This window comes from Drosophila mojavensis, unplaced genomic scaffold, assembly GCF_018153725.1.
Source record: "Drosophila mojavensis isolate 15081-1352.22 unplaced genomic scaffold, ASM1815372v1 contig_36, whole genome shotgun sequence".
Classification (NCBI taxonomy): Eukaryota; Metazoa; Arthropoda; class Insecta; order Diptera; family Drosophilidae; genus Drosophila; species Drosophila mojavensis.
Window position 1 is genome coordinate 21,956,917 of NW_025318858.1, and position 16,701 is coordinate 21,973,617.

At 35.1% G+C, this 16,701-nt stretch overlaps 1 protein-coding gene across 2 annotated transcripts in view; it reads right to left on the minus strand.

The window, feature by feature from the left end:
* Positions 1 to 16,701, minus strand: part of LOC26527527 (putative neural-cadherin 2) — a 182,567-nt gene that overhangs the window by 106,221 nt on the left and 59,645 nt on the right. For both annotated transcript variants that reach the window (XM_015165710.3, XM_015165708.3), the window contains exon 3: positions 11,605 to 12,292. In XM_015165710.3, the coding sequence (XP_015021196.1) occupies positions 11,605 to 11,659 (55 nt within the window). In that variant the 5' untranslated portion in view covers positions 11,660 to 12,292. The remainder of the gene's footprint in view (positions 1 to 11,604; positions 12,293 to 16,701) is intronic.

Here is a 16,701-nt window from a genome sequence, read left to right on the forward strand (position 1 = left end):
GCACTACAGAGTGCTTCAAGCAGAGATGCTCTATAACAAAGTACTCAAATGTATAAATATTATAAATAAATAAATAAAAAAAATAAAAAAAAAACAAAACAATTTAATAAGGATATAAATATAAATATAAAGAAAAGAAAATATTTAAATAAACAAGTAATTCATTGAATAAATAATTGAGTAATAAATAAAATTTAAAAAATAAAAGAGTAAACAAATAAAAAACTAAAAATAAATAAGTAAATAAAAAATAAACGAATAACAAAATTAAATATATTATGAGCCATTTATATTCGTGTGAGAGAATTATCAAAAAATAAAATAAATAAAAAATAAAAATAAAATAAAATAAATTGCCAATTGAAATATTGCATGCTGAATACTTAAAAGTTTGTTGAGGAAGGTAAATTTTGTTTGGGTGATAAAAGGCCAATGGGAATAAGAAGAAATTACTTATCGATATCCAAATATTAAATGTATCCATACTCAACGAGAGTCATTAGCATTAGAGGAGGAAGTTAATAGAAGTGGTAGAGGTAGAGGATCAGTGCAGATCAGAGCAGACAAACCGCTTAATTACTGCCTGCATTATATATTATATATTGCTTTATGATTTCAGTTTGCAAAATGAATAAAAGCTTAAAAATTAATTATATTTAGTTATTTTCTCAAAAAAAAAAAAATATATATATTTTTTTTTAATTTGATGTATTTATTTATATTTATTTTATTTATTTAGTTATTTACTTATCATTATTATTATTATTATTATTATTATTATTATTATTTTTATTTTATTTTATTTTATTTATTTATTTATTTTTTACTTAAATGCATTGGCAAAAACTTTCAAAGCTCCAAAACAAGTCGTATGTCTTATGCATCGAAATTCACACAGAGCTTTGCACTTAAGCTCGAAATCAACTGGGATCATAAGGTCAATATTACTTTCTATAAAAAGCGTCAACTTAATACAATATATCATTTCATTTTTTAAACACACCTCATACAAATCCTTTATACTTGCCCTACCCAAATCAACAGCAACATACTGTGTATACCCTCTTCCAGCACTTCTCACTTCTTACAGGGTATCAGTTAAAATAAGAAGGAAGCAAGCAAACTTGCGAAGCGAATTGCTGACGCTGTCGAATGAAAAGCATGTTGTTGCTGTCTTGGTCGGAGCGGAAACGCAATTGGGTTAGAGAGATTGAAATAGATTTTGTTCCATTCAGATATTGGAACGAGTAAATGATTATGCGACTGTCCACGGAGCCGGAGCCGGAGCCGGAGTCGGAGCCGTAGCTGTGCAAGTGTGACAAATGGGCGACTGGCGACAAGCGAATTGTGTCCGAGAGTTTATTTTTTTATTTTATTTTTGATCAAACTAAGCTTACGAGCTGACTTATTGAACTGATGGTCGATTGTCAAATAGAGCTGGCCGGATCTGATGGGAAACGTGCAAATGTTTGTCGTATGCCGATTAACTGATAGTTGGACAGCAGCAACAGCAGCAGGAGTTGGTTTTGTTGTGACAGTAAATAGGTAAATTATATACGGCCGTTTGACTTCATATTGAGCGTTGAAATTAAATAAATATTTTTGCAGCTTCTAGACCCAAATCAAAATGCAGAGCAGCTGTCACAGCAGCAACAACAACAGCAACTGCCAGATGGCAACTGTTTAAATCAAAAGTTTTGAATAGCCGACATTCTTGTGGCCGTTTAGATAAGCTACCAACTGTTAAGGACTAACAACAGAGCACGTGCCTGCCAAAGGACCACACCTGATACACACACACACACACACACACACAGAGAAAGAGAGATACTCATCGAGTTGTCCCTGTACGTGTCTCCTGCTGTGCCTCCTTTTGATCTGCTTCAAGTTGTCACTGAGACACGACTTGCCCTACCGCGCCGCATTGACTTCGCACCTTTGGCTGGCCCGGCTGACCTTTTGTGCTGCGGTGTCTTTCCCTAGATAGTCCTTACTTATTCATGCTTTATTATTTGATTTTTCTTATTTTTTTTTTATTTTCCACATTTTTCTCTTTTATAAACCAAGTCTCTGCTTCCACTGCTCGCATTGAGCTTGCAGCGTTGTTGTTGACCCTCAAGTTATTTAAGCTGCTACTTATTTAATTTTCATGTTAGCTTCCTGCTCCTCCTGTTCATGATGTTGTTGTTGTTGTTGCCGCTGCTGTGAAAATGTGAACAAGCGGGACTTTTGTTTGCTCCTCGCATGCATCTGACTTGCAAAATACCCTGAACCGGGAGTTGAGTTGACTTTTAAAGCTTTTGCACTTTTGCATTGAAGTCAGGCGTAGATATACGTACCTACATATTCACATATGCTATGCAAAACTATGCCAATTAAAATTATAAACTCAACATTTGTGTGATAAGTTGTTAGAGTTATCAAATGCATACAAAAATCGTAAATTGATGTTGGCTGATGTCAACTATGTCGCTTATTTTTGGTAAATAAATTTAATTTTTGTACTCAGCTCAAGCTGAAATTTCTAACACAACTTTTTTTTTTTTTTAATTTACAAATTTTTAGTTTTGTTTTGTCTGAATTTTTTTAAAACTTTTTTCATTAGTGTCCACAAACTATAATTAACAAGTAAAGGTAGCTGAATAATGAAACCGAGAGATCAATTTTACTTTATATAAATTTAGAACCCATTAAAACCTTAACACAATATCCAAAAAAATATTTTATGCACACATGAAATTTTTACTTTGATTTCATTAATATCTGTACAAGCTCCATCTTAACTTCGTTACATACATTTGCCCAAAATCGATCGCCAGCTTACTTTACTTTCAATTTACGAAAAATAAAAAGTAAATAACTTATTTGGTTTAGCTTTTTTATTCAGTAGCCAACGCTGCACAAGTTGATGTGAACGGAAGCAAAGTTTGCTTTGTTCTAGCCATAACAGCAACATTGCTGCTCCTCTATGGGTTTCAGCAATTGTTGCTGTTGCTGTTGCTGTTGCTGTTGGTGTTGCTGCTGGCAGCTTCCTTTGACACGAGTCGTGGCTTTTGTAAGTTACGTTCAATTTACTGGCTTGGCCTGGGGTCCTGGGGTCTCGTCGCCCAGTTCGTGTTCATTTCGTTTGCATAATTGAATAAAATGCTGTGGCCAACAGCTTGTTGATTAACTATCAAATAACCACGCCCTTCGCCCCCTAACTCAGCACCCACAGCTTGTGAATTATTGCTTATGAAATATTGAACGAAAACTTAAGTTAGTTCGCAGTTCATAAAATATTTTTATTGGGTGAAATTTAAGCTAAGTTTGGCTGATATTTGACAATTTATTCATTTCTAAGAAACAAGTTACCTAATGATTTTTAAGGTTTCATATAAAAATAGTTCAGATAATTATATATGTTTAATGTAAATATTAGCTTCTAGCCCATTATTTAGATTTAGGTTTAATTATCACTGCGCTATAGAGTCAAAGACAAGAAGCCGCAATAAGGAATTCTTTAAAAGAAAAAGAAATTATATATATATATATATATTTTTTTTTTCCATTTTATATATTGTTTTAGTTTATTTTTATGTTTTCTAATAATTTTATAAGAATTTAGTTGAACTCACATTATAAAGTAGCACGCATTATATAGTAAACTTGTTCCGCTCTGTGTCTAACAAGAGTCTTTTTGCAAGCTAGACTAGCTCGTAATGCGATTAAAGATGGGTAACATCATTAGGTATGCTGCGAGTGCGAAACAACAGTTTAAGCGGATGCAAAACGCTTTTAGTGATGCGCTAGAGAGAGAGATCTTTGGAGAGCCGCGAAAAGTCAACAAACTTGAGATAAACTGCGAGCTGTTGTGATTGCTTAGCGGAACAAGCTAAGCCGCGCACTCTGAGAAAGACAAAGGGCAGGGTGGGGATGGGGGGCTGGGGTCTGTGCAGGTAAGCCGGTTATAAAGCACTTTAATTAACTTGCAGACGCACAGTATTCAGCAAAAGTTTCAGACATCAACTTTGAACCTCAAAGTAGTTTATATTGCAAGGATTGCGGTTTGCTGCCAAGAAATGGAATGCAGCAGGAGAAACAGCAGGAGAAGCAGCAGCAGCAGCTGTTGCCTAGGCGCATTATATGGCCAATAAGGATACACAGGTATATGTAACAAGCGCCCATATCTTTGGCCTGATGCTGCGGTGTCTATAAAATACACACACACACACACACACACACACACGCATGCACACGTGCACAACAAACGAAGCAGAGCGAAGTGGAATCTCGGGAAGCGGCTCTGCGGCAGCCCTTTTCCAGCCTCACCTCAGTTCAGCTCCGCTCGTTCTGTGTAATTAATTTCTTGGAAAATTATTTTTGGGCTTTGGCATTGCGCACATTTGCGGATTCTGGCATTATCCTCGCATTGTCCCTGGCCACGGCAGCAATTTGAGTTATGCACGCGGTTAATTTGGCTTTCGACTTTGCACATTTGCTGCCGCCATTTGGTGTGATTAAAACGCAGTTTAATTAAGTTTCTGCTTAAAATACCATTTGACAATTCCGGCCCAGGCGCAGCAGCTGTGGCTCGATTTATTTTTGAGACTGATCGCAAAATGAATAGAAGAGGCAAGCACATCAATGGGGCACGTGGCAAGGCCACTAAAACGCATGCAAACAAGTTTCCCTTTTTTTCACAAAACTTAAATAAAGCAAACAAATTTATGTGCCACAGCCACTGAGCAGGAAAGATAGAGAGCGAGAGCGAGAACGAGAGAGAGAGAGAGAGAGAGAGAGAGAGAGAGCGAGCGAGGAGGCAATGCTTGGGGCCAAAAATTTGATTTTCTTTTCTTTTGGTTCGGTTTATCAGCGCCCACAGCATAATTTATTAGCTAACCAACATTCATCAGCCAGAGGAACTCATCAGACTGTAATAATTTGCTATCAGAGTGTCACCAATAAGCCCAAGGGAGGAGCAACGGATCCCGGATTCGTGCTCAACTACTTACATGCTGTTTTCAGAGTCAACGTGAAATTGAATAGAGGCACGAAACGGCCTACGCCCACAAATAAACAAAGAAACCACAACAAGTAAAATGAGCCAAAAGAAAGAGATAGGGAAAGAGCGAGTAAGAGAGATAGTGAAGGCGAAAGGAAGTGCAATGGCAACGTAATGTCAAGTGTGCGGAAGCATAAAACAAACTCCAAACGGGTTAGCTGCCAAGTACCCTCGCCCTCTCACTTTCTCTGTCTGCCTCTCTCTCCCTCTCTCTCTCTCTCTCTCTCTCTCTCTCTCTCTCTCTCTCTCTCTCTTTTGGTGTATTTGTCTATGTCAAGTGTCAACATTTACTTGGTGGCAACACAAATTGTATCTGTGGCCATTTCGCCACCCACACGCGCTACACTGCCTGCAAACAAAGGCCGCAATAAAAATAAATTCCCACAAACTGCTTGCGAAAGAAGACGACACTTGGTGAAAAGTGAAAGTTAATCGTGAGATTAATCCCCCATGTGGTTAATGGACTAATAAAAAGAGTTTTATTCGTACCAAGGAAAGAGTACGTAAAATACAAATTGTACTAGAAAATTACATCAGTAAAATATTAAATCACTTAATTTTTTAATTGTATTTTATATGCCTAAATTCATAATAATCAGTTGTAATAATTAACTTTAAAATATACTTTGATAAATAGATAAAAAAATTTTTTGTCAATACTATTATATAATATAAGAAAATATATGGCAAAAAAAAATAAATAAGTAAAATAAAATAATAATAATAAACAAAAAAATTAAAATAAATAAATAAATGAAATGATTTTTTTTTTTTTAACTTGATGCTATATTGTATATATAAGACTATTAAAAAGTTTTCTAAGAAATTGTTTATGTTGCTTTCAGACTCCAATTCAAACGACCTAATCAATCCAAATCAGAAAGTTCTATATCTAACTTTTCTCTCAATGTATTTTTTGCATGCGTCTGACCTCAAAGCCACAAGTGTTGTTCACACTCTCGAGGAATACGCATCCGGTCTTATTTTATTTATTTTTATTTGTTGTTTTCGGCTAATATTTTTTGTCTATATCTAACCATAAATGCGGCATATATACATATAAATTTAGACATACATATAAGATATAGATATACATATACATACATCAGGCAGAGTGTTGTAGATTCTTCATTTCAGATGCGAGCGCAAAGCTGCCTCCACTCATCCGCTCATTTCTCTAACTCTAACTCTTTGGGTCTGTTTTTACATGGCAAATGAAGCCACAATAATAAAAGCTGAGACCCCAGTGTGGGCATGTGTGTGCGTATGTGTGTGTGTGTGTGTGTGTGTGTGTGTGTGTGTGTGTGGGTTACACCCTTGTCGACTGTTGCTGTCCCCAACAACAGAATTTATAGTTTTTTAGCCAACATTAAGCCCCTTTGGCTTCTGCCGCCAACCACTCGGCTGCTACTGTTATCGTTGTCTTGTTAACATGCTGTGGGCTCAGTCGGTCAACTGCTGTAAAGTGGTTGGTCCAGAGGGGTGGGAGGGGCTTTCAGTCGGTGGTTATCTGGTTTGTTTGTCACTCTGGCCAGTTTGTAATTTGCTTATATTATGCTGCACCACAACAGTGAAATTCATCATTATTATGGACAGCATTTGCGGTCGACAATATGAAGCACTTTTATATTAGAGGAATAAATTTATAAATAGTTGCAAATGCAAATCGGCTGAAAGCCACAAAGCTAAACCAATATCAGTGGAAATTAGATTTTATAATGATGTACGAAACATTAGTCATGAATCGACAATGTAATTTATTTATCTGACTTTTTATTTACTATTTATGTTTGTCTACTTTTAAGAGTTTATGTGAAGAGACAATTTGAGATGCGCTCTTAAAATGCTGTATAACAGTTTCGCCTCTGTCATATTTGATATTTATGGCAGATGTTAAAAGCTTAACAGTGGGAAATATTTTGTATTTGCCAAGTTGAGGCAACAGTAAAAGCTTGTGATTTATTTGATCTAAAAAAGGGATATCGGTATTCGGAGTAATTTATTTAAAGCTCTTTAAGATACTGGTAAGATTACAATGTAAAAACCACTATATTCTGATTTCCCATTTTCAATAGATTATGAGAACAAGAAATATTGCTAAATTGCTTAGCAACTGCACCTATAGAAATTAGGGTAACCAATGCACTTTCGATCTGATATTGGGCAATCTCAAGCATAAATTCGACTTATGAGATTTAAGGCAAAAGGATATTCATTATTTAAAAGACTTTTAATTTTTCTATAGTAAAACTTTTGCAAATGCTATAATAATTCCTCATATTCTTGTATGTATCCTGTATAAGTTAAGTCTACTTCAATTTCGCAGAGTCTTCTACTTCTTAATATTCCACACATTTCCTCGTTATCGTATATGTATACAATATAAGTCAACTCTTACACTCTTTCAAAGTGTCCTCATTTTCGACTGTAGTTGAATACGTCAAGTATTTCGCAAAAGGTCTCATATTTCCTCGGAGTCTTATACTGTATAAGTTATGTTTAACATACATTCGAATAATTTCTGTTTTTACTTGTTGATTGCCGCAAAAGTTCTCATATTTCCTCGCAGTCTTATACTTGTGATGTATAAGCTATGAAAGCCTTCACCTGTTGCTATTGGTCTTTTGTCTTATACGCTCAAAGCTCTCACCACTGTAAGACTCACAATTCCCAGATGTGCTGGCAGTTGCAGCTTGTCTTATATTTTTTATTACTTGTAAAAGTCTTATACATAACTTATATTTTATCCGTTTTACAAAAGCTCGTTGGCTCGCATACTTATACAATATACTATCAGTGAAAGCATTCATAATATACTACAATTGTATTTTATAGCAAAAGCTTTGTGATTCAGTTTTCTACAGGAGCAGCAAAGCAGAGAGCTTTTCGTGAGTATATGAAAATACGTTTCGTTGAGTTAACATTTGAGCTTTCTGTGTAGAGTTGCTTGTTGAAGTTGGTGAATTCTTGTATAGGACAATATATGAGTCTTTAAAATTTAGATTTTTCATGAACTCTAAAATTATTTGAAATATTTTCAAATTAAATTTATGAAATTTTCACTTTAACTTTTGGTAAAAGAATTCTCTAAAGTTCATAAATTTTCACAAACTCTAAACTTTTGGCAACTTTTGAACTATTTTAAGTAGCATTGTCGCCCTTCGTTCGCTTTACTGAAGGCAGCTAAAAAAAAACGTTGAACTTTTGCCTAAAAAGCAAATCCAAAACATTCGCATTTCTGCTCTAGAGTGTCAAATGCACTATACTCGACTGCATATAAATATATACATACATATATAAGCCGTTATGCACTTGGCCATTTACAGTCATTTTGTTTAGCATAACTGAGCAGGTCTATAAACTATGCTTTGGTCTGGCAGTTGCAAAAACTCAGTCAAAGTTTAATTGTTTGAGTTTTTTTTTGCAGTTTTATTTATTTTTTTGTTCCGTCTGACTTTTGCTGTGGCTTTTGTTAAGACCAAAACACTCGCTTATGGGCAAAAGTGAGGTTATGTAGGTACTTGTATGCGACTGCTGTGCCAGGCACTCATTAAGCGCGAGAGCAGCTGAAGTCTGCAAAAGTTCCCTCTCTCTCTCTCACTCTGCGCCTCTGTCTGTCTGTCTCTTTCTCTTTAGCGGCTAGCCACTAAGCCCAAGACTTAAGTGCAGTTGGCTTTTCTTTTTTTCTGCATGGAATCTGTGCTGCAAGCATAATTATTCAGTGTTGGCTAATGCCGCAAAAAAGTAGCAAAGCTGAGCTTGAGCACGAGCCATGCCGTGGCCAGAGAATGCAAATTCGTGCGTAATTTACTGCTGCAGCGGGTATTTCTCCATGGCACAGGACATGTGTGCAATTTATAAAAACTTATCGATGTCATCAATCAACTGAGATTGCCTCTGAGTGTCTGTATAAGTGTGATATGCTTGACCTCAGCTTCACAGTTGCTGTCTGAGCAGCAAAGACTTCAAATACTAGAGAACTTTATTAAGTGCACAGCATCTCCTGCCCGGATGTCTTTTCACAAACTTTTTGCGCCATAAGGGAAAAAATCGAAATAAGATAGAAATAAAGGAAGCAAAGGCAGACACACACACACACACATACATACGTACTGTGCTGTAGCTGCACAGGACATGGAATTGTAATTGAAATTGAGCTTAAATGCAATCGAATTGAAAGCGTTTCTAGTGCCCGTTATCAATATGTTTCCAATTGACTTTTGTTAATATCAAGCAGAAATTTTCCAATGTTATCGGAGAGCCAAACGGCACTCGTTCAAGCACTTTGAAAAACTATATTTCAAGTGGTTTTGCGAAAGGAAAGATAAAGCAGGAATGAGCATTTATCACTATTAAATGAGGGCATATGGTCATAGGTATTTGAGTGTATCGAATGTAGAGCAACGAGAAGAGATTTTATTGAAACTTGATTTTAGAATGTATTGCTTATGACTGGATGTTTTATTAAGTCTCTTTTTGAGAGTTTTGAATAGCATTTTCTATTTAGTTAATTTTTCTTGTCCCTCACATTAATGTTAGCTTCTCTCTCATTCAGGCTCTCTGAATAGTCTCACTGGGCGTTGTCGGAAGCCTGAGAATAACTGCTCAACTGTGTGTGAGGGTGTGTTTTTGTATGTGTGGGCATTGGCAAACGATCGATCAGTGAGATTGAGGACTATTGCACACATTGTCATAGTCAGTCTTAAAGAAGAAGTCTTAGGGAGAAGTTGTGAGTGATGTGCCCAAGGCAAGGCCAAGCTTAGGATGGCAACATAGCATAAACAGAGGGCACATTTCATATCGAAATGGAATACTGATCAGATAAAATTCACAGGCTGCTAACATAAAAATGATTCAAACGAAATATAAAAAATTAATAAACAAAAAATATAATTAAAAAATAAATTTATTAATTAAAAAATAATAATATAAATCACTAAAATAGATTTTATATTTCAAAACAAATTAAAACTTAAATAGATGCTCATAGAAATTTTGCTATTCATCAACTCAAATGAAACATCAATAATTTTTATAAATTTTATGCACATTAAAGTCATATGTAAGCAAAAAACAATTTTAATCCCAAGTCTGCAACAAAATGAACTTAGATACCAAACTTAAACTTCAACTTCAACTCTTTTTTACATATATTTTTATGCTCCTTTATTTATATCTGTGGTATTTTCACAGCATATGCTGCGAATGGCGTTAGTTTTAATGCAATTAATTTTCGCTAGCAACGCTTGAAAATTGCGTTTCAGCAGAAGTGGAGCTTTATAAAGTCGGCATTATAACTTTAAAACAAATTAACTAAGCGGCCACAACTTGCAGCTTGTGCGGCTTCCATAATTAAACACCTCAAAGAGGAAAAGGATGCCCCGCCCAGGCTGAGGCAGCAGCAGAGGCTCCCGAGGCGCACTCGACACTTTCCACTCAACGCAAGGAGCGCAACTGAAACTTGCTCGAGTCGAGCCGTGGCTGGTAACAAGTAGGCAAAAGTACAAGTACTATTTAAAACAACAGCGAAAAAAATAATTTAAGAATAAAATATGCTGAATTCTCCAGGCAGCAACAGCAGCTGGAGCTGGAGCTGGCAGCAGCAGGAGCGGAAGTCAAGCTGCCTGGAGGCCAAGTTAAATATGAAGAGCGCAAAAGGATGCTACACAGAGATAGGTAGCCAGCAACACGCAACCCTTTTCTCAACGTTGTCCTTGCTTTATTTTTATTTGATTCAACTGGCTTTTCATACCCTACAAATTGGCTTAAAAAGTGCGTTGCAACAAATGGCAGTGATTGAAAGAATATCTCAATTATATGAATTTCTAGAGACAGTAAATAATAATAATAAATATATAAAATGAAAATAAATAATAAAATTGCCAATAGCTTTGACTAATTAAATCAATTACATTCTCACTAACTAAACTAAGTCTAACTCTATTTAGTAAGATTCTCTGCATTTTAAATTATATTGACTCGACCTGATCGAAAATTGCAATCATTACTTTTAGAGGCTACTACTTAAGATCTATCAGGCCTACTAAAAAGCACGACTGTATATCAATAGAATTATTTTTTAAATATAATTAGGTTGTTCATCCAAAATATACATATCTTAAATCTAATAACTCATAGAATATATCTATTGCAATATAATATTTAAATATATATTAGAATATCTTTCTTTTAATTCCAACAAATCATTGGAAATGTCTTTTTTAAATCACAGATTTCTTGGCTAGGGTATCAACTCTTTCACAAACTAAAATCCTTTGCATTTTTCAAACTTTTTTTTATTTTTGTTTTATTTCTATTTTTATGTTTTTTTTTTTATTTATTTTTTTATTTTATTTTATTTTATTTATTTTATTATTTTTTTTTTTTTGTAATGATTGCAGCGCATTGAAAGTTGAAAATTAGCATTCTTATTCGGTGCCTTGGCACATTGTTGACAAAACTGAGCCAACTTCTGGCTAACTGGCCAAGTGGACTGGTGACTGGGTCAAGATTTCCCTTTCATTGGAGCGTAAAAAAAAAGTCGGAGAATTGCCACTTACCAATTAACAAAAGTTTCCAAATATGCATTTGTATGTCGAATGCTGTTGAGTCCATTCAAATTAGAAGCAGACAATTTTGAAGCCACGCCTCCTCCAGCTGCCAATCCTTAAGATACTCTCTCTCTCTCTCGCTCGCTCTCAGTTGGAGTGTTGCTGCTTGTGCGTGTTTTTGGCTGGTTTTTGTTTTTGTTTGCTCCTTATGCCCTGCACAAATGTTGTTGCCAATGGATTTGTTCAGCTAGTTGGGGCCAGGGCGTTGGCAGCAGCATTTTGTCCAAAAAGTTTTTGGCTTTAATTGTTGCATTCGCTTCAGACGGCAACAGCAACACTAACAATGAGAGCTGTGGCAATTAAACTTCCAGTTCGTTGGCTGGTTGGCTGCTTGCCTCGGTTGGCAATCGTGCAGCAAATTACTGACCCCGTTTAGATGTGACTATCTTCGTTTTTATTTCTGTCTCGCTCACCCACACTTTCTCTCTTTCTCTCACTTTTCTTTTTCGCAATTTTATGCAATTTTCTGTGGCAATTTTATGTTGCAATCAAAGTGCCTGCATTTATCTGCTGTGGCTTTAATTTTTCGAATTTCTTTCAATATTCCTTTATTTTTTATCTTTTCGGTTTGCCTCTAATGTCTGCAGCTAATGGAATTGTAGTGGGTACGCTCTTGCCAATCTAACTTATTGAGGAGCTGCAATGAGATGGCGAAGAAATAGACATTAGTATTTGCAGATAGGGTTTGGTGTAAAAATTTATGTATTGTTTATTTGTCCGTATAATTTATCCAATAAGAGAGCTTAATTTGTCTAACTGCTTCCACATACATAAGTAATCAGAAATGTAAAAATCGCAGAATTTCGCATACATAACATGAATCATAGGAGGATATCATTTCGCCAGAAATGAGCATTATGTACGACTTACTAATCAAATGAAATACATACATAATCCACTCCCCATTAATGTTCTCAAGTTCCACGCAAATTAAAATAAAAGCATACTCTCAAGAATTCGCTATACAAAAAATAAAAAATATTAACGTAAGCTTTAATTACACTAATAATCTTTTTAATATAATATAATAATAAATAAAAATAAAAAAATAAAAATAATAAATACATACGAAATAAAACAAAAAATATCAGTTAATCTTTACATGATTAATTAAAATTAAAATAAATAATTTGTAAATTGTTAATTATATATTGCTCAAAAATATATGTATATGCACATAAAATTATTTATATCTTTTATTTAATTTTAATTTTAATTTTTTTTTTTTTTTTTTTTTTCTCTTCAAAATATTTCCTTTTACTCCAATAAGCCCGTATTCATTTCCATATCATTGCACAAATATCTGTATTTATGCGCCTCTCTGCCTCGCCCCTCTCTGTCAAGAATTTTAAGTGCTCACAATCGATAGCTATTGACCATATCAACTCAGAGCAGCTCAGTCGGCTGACAGCTTCATCCCGAAACTTTCATTAAACCAACAAGATATCATTTATAGCTTTTAAGGTTTATTTCATACTTTAAGTTCGTACAGCGACACATTTTTTACATCATTTATTTAAATGCTCAATAAAAATTTGTGTTGTCATAAAAAAAAAATACAAAGTGTAATAAAAAAGCAGTAAATGCGACATGTCGAAGCTTAAATACTCTTGTAGACAAATGTCATGAAAGTGGATTTGTTTCAGACATTGACTTGAGCGACAGATGTGAGACAATTATATATACGTGCCTCTATGCATTAGTATATATATATTTGTGAACATATCTATACATAAATACCAAGAAATATATAATGAAAATTTAGAATCTTTGCGTTTAAAGAAATTTTTTTGGAAGTTGTATTATATAGCCTTGGTAAACTATGCAGCTCTTATGGCTATGATGGAATGAACTAATATTATTCAACAAGTTAGAATGGAGTCCATTCATACTTCATCTGATTATCAAGGAAGATATGCTTCAACAATTCCCTTGCGAATCCGAATACCCTAGCCTCAAGTTCAAACCAAATAAAGTTGCAACAGCTTCATCAAATCATAGAATCATCCATAGTGTATGGCAAACATAATGCGAGTGATTTAATTTATGGCACTTTGTTTTTATTTATGTGTGTCTATTGGTTAATTATGCGTGCTCCACACACAAAGGCAGCTCTGGCGCACTGGATGATTGTTGCTGATCCAGAATGCCCTATCAAATATTGTCACAATAAATATTGCAGCAGAGCGAAAATAATTAATGTAAATTTTTTATGCACACCACCAGGCGACAGCAGCAACAACAACAAGAACAATAAACGGCGTCAAACTGAAATATTAAGTTCGATAAATACCAAAAGAAATATTTAACAAAAATAAAAAAAATAGTTTAACAAATTTGCGCACATTTTTCTGCAATTAAAAATGAAAAGCAAAAACAAAGAAAAATTAATAACTGTGTAAGCAAAATATTTCGTAATTAAATAAGTCATTTGCATAGCTGGTTAAAGTCAAAGCGAATTGAAATTCCAAATTTAAAAAACAGTTAACAGGTAAAATAAAATATATGACGAATACCGAGAGAGTGTTAAACTCTCGCCTTGGCTTAAAATTGTAAATATTATAACGAAGCCGCTCGAGTGGAGCAACTAGGCTGACAATCAGTAAATTCCTGAAATTCGCATTTGAAATATCGTCAGAAAAAATATGCTTGGAATTGCGATTAAATTGTCGAAAGGTTGCCGGGTAGCCTGGTTGCCTGGTTGCCTGGCGTACCTCGCTTTAAGGCTTAAACCAGAAGCAGCCATCAATTTCGATCGGCTGACGGTGGGAACTGGCATTGGTATGCAGCCATTTTGCTTTTGTAAAATCCGGAACATTACAATGTGGAATCTCATCTCATCTCAATTCAACTCATCTCGTCTCGTCTCGTCTGCTCTAGTCTCGTCTTGTGTCGCCTTGTCTCGCCGCATTTCAGTGCTTGCAAATGCCGAGCCGTCGCTTTTGTGCACTGAATTACTTTTCTTGACGTTTTGTTTGCTAACAACCGCAAAAGACAATGGCATGCTCTGTGTATATGTCTGTGTGAAGAAAATTACGCAATACACGCACACACTTACTCAGACACACACACACACTTACAGACATTCCCATGTCACTCGGCTGCTATTTAATTTATGAAGTAGAGCGCGTAAAAATTGTGCATTGTGGCAAAAGTTGCAGCGTTGCCCAACACTGGTAAAACGGCTGGCGAGGGCAAGTCGTTTCCTAAAAGGGGCAGCCCATGGACCAAGGGGGCGTGTAGTATTTTAGTGGGAATGGTTATCATATACTAAATGCATTTTTGTTTCTGCCCAACAAAGGACAGTTTAGAAATCAGTCAGACGGCAGCGACTTTCGCATTGTATTCGCCTCTATTCGGTAAATGTAAGCTCCATAAGCTAAGTACTTTCACATACATATATACATTTTGTTATATACCCAACTAGTTGGCAATGACTAAAAACCATGACTTTAATATTTTATCAATGGAACAAAACAGAAAAAAAAAAAAAAAAAAAAACATTTAAGTGGCTTAGAAACCAAAAAGTTTTACTCTTTCTTTCTGTAGCCAACTGAAATGGGATTTTGCCTGTTGGATTTAAATAAATGACTTTTTGCGATTATGTGAATAATGTAAAAAATAAATAAAGGAAATATAGAAATAAATGTTACTTATTTCCGTGCATATTCGCAGGCCGAAAAGAGCTTTAAATCAAAATAATGTACTACTGCTATTTCAGCAAGAATTAAAAAAAAATATATATATATATTTTTTTTTTTTTTTTTTTTTTTTTTTTTTTTTAATAATTTACTAAGATATTCTTCAAACACTTTTTTTTTATTAAATGAAAAATTTATCAAATGAAATTGTGAGTATTTTACTCAATTTGGTAACTAAATTACTCAAACTTTTTTATATGACACAAAATTGTTATTCTTAGTTAAAAAAATGACAAATATTATTGGAAAATGTAAAAATAATTTTATTTTTAAATGATAGTTCTTAATAATAGCTACCTTGTGTTCTTTGGGAAATCTTGTTGCATAATTTTTTTTATTTTTATTTTTTTAAACTCAACTTAATCATACGTAATTTCCTTGCAAGAAGAGTCTAACCAGATATTTATTCAATATTATTTACCCATTGCTATCAATAATGCTTGGGTCTTTTTTATTTGAAAGCTAGTTTCTTTCGCACGTCTCTTTCTATCTAAGCCATTTATCGGGCCACCTGCATAAGTTCACTCGCAACGACCTCACATATTTCGGGCATTAAATTGCTCTGCCATATAACACCAATTATGCAAAAAGTTTTCAGTACACACACACACACACATACACAGAGTGAGAGAGTGTTAAAACAAAGTTTTTGCTCAACTACTCGCAATTTGACGACATTTTTTTCTGTTTGCAGCAGATGTGTGCTGGGGCGCACGAGGTAGTGGGCGTGGCGTGAGCGTGGGTTAAACCTTCTCTATAAATCAAAAGTTATTAAACGCGCAACGTGCTTCCTGTTATACTCGATTTCACTCTGTGCCCGTTCAGCTGCTATCATCATCGCAAAAGTATTTTGTCTGTCAGTTCCAACTACTCCTCGCCCCGCCTCCGCAGGCTGCCAAATTAGTTTGACCGAAATTTACGCTTCGTTTCAGCACATTAAACGCTTTCTCATCTATCGACAGCGAGAGAGCAAAAAAAAAAAAAAAAAAAAAAAAGAGAGAATTAGCATTTGTCTGAGGCGGCGATGGCTGTGGCTGCGGCTGCGGCTGAGTGGGGTAAAATTAAATGCAGAAATTATTAACTGGCGCCATCTAGCGCTCGATTTCATTGCCAACTAATGTCGCTGCCGACCGCGGGGACGCGACAACTTTTTGATTATGATTATGCGGGCTGGGGCTTAATCAGCACGTGGCCTATGATAATTAAGCTGATGATATGCTGATACGATTATGTTAATCACGACGACGATGATGATTGTCGTCGTGTGATCCGAGCGGACACAGAACGTGCGGGGTCGCGCTAATAGTTTCCCAGTTAATAGTTCGGGCAAATTAATTCTGTGGTT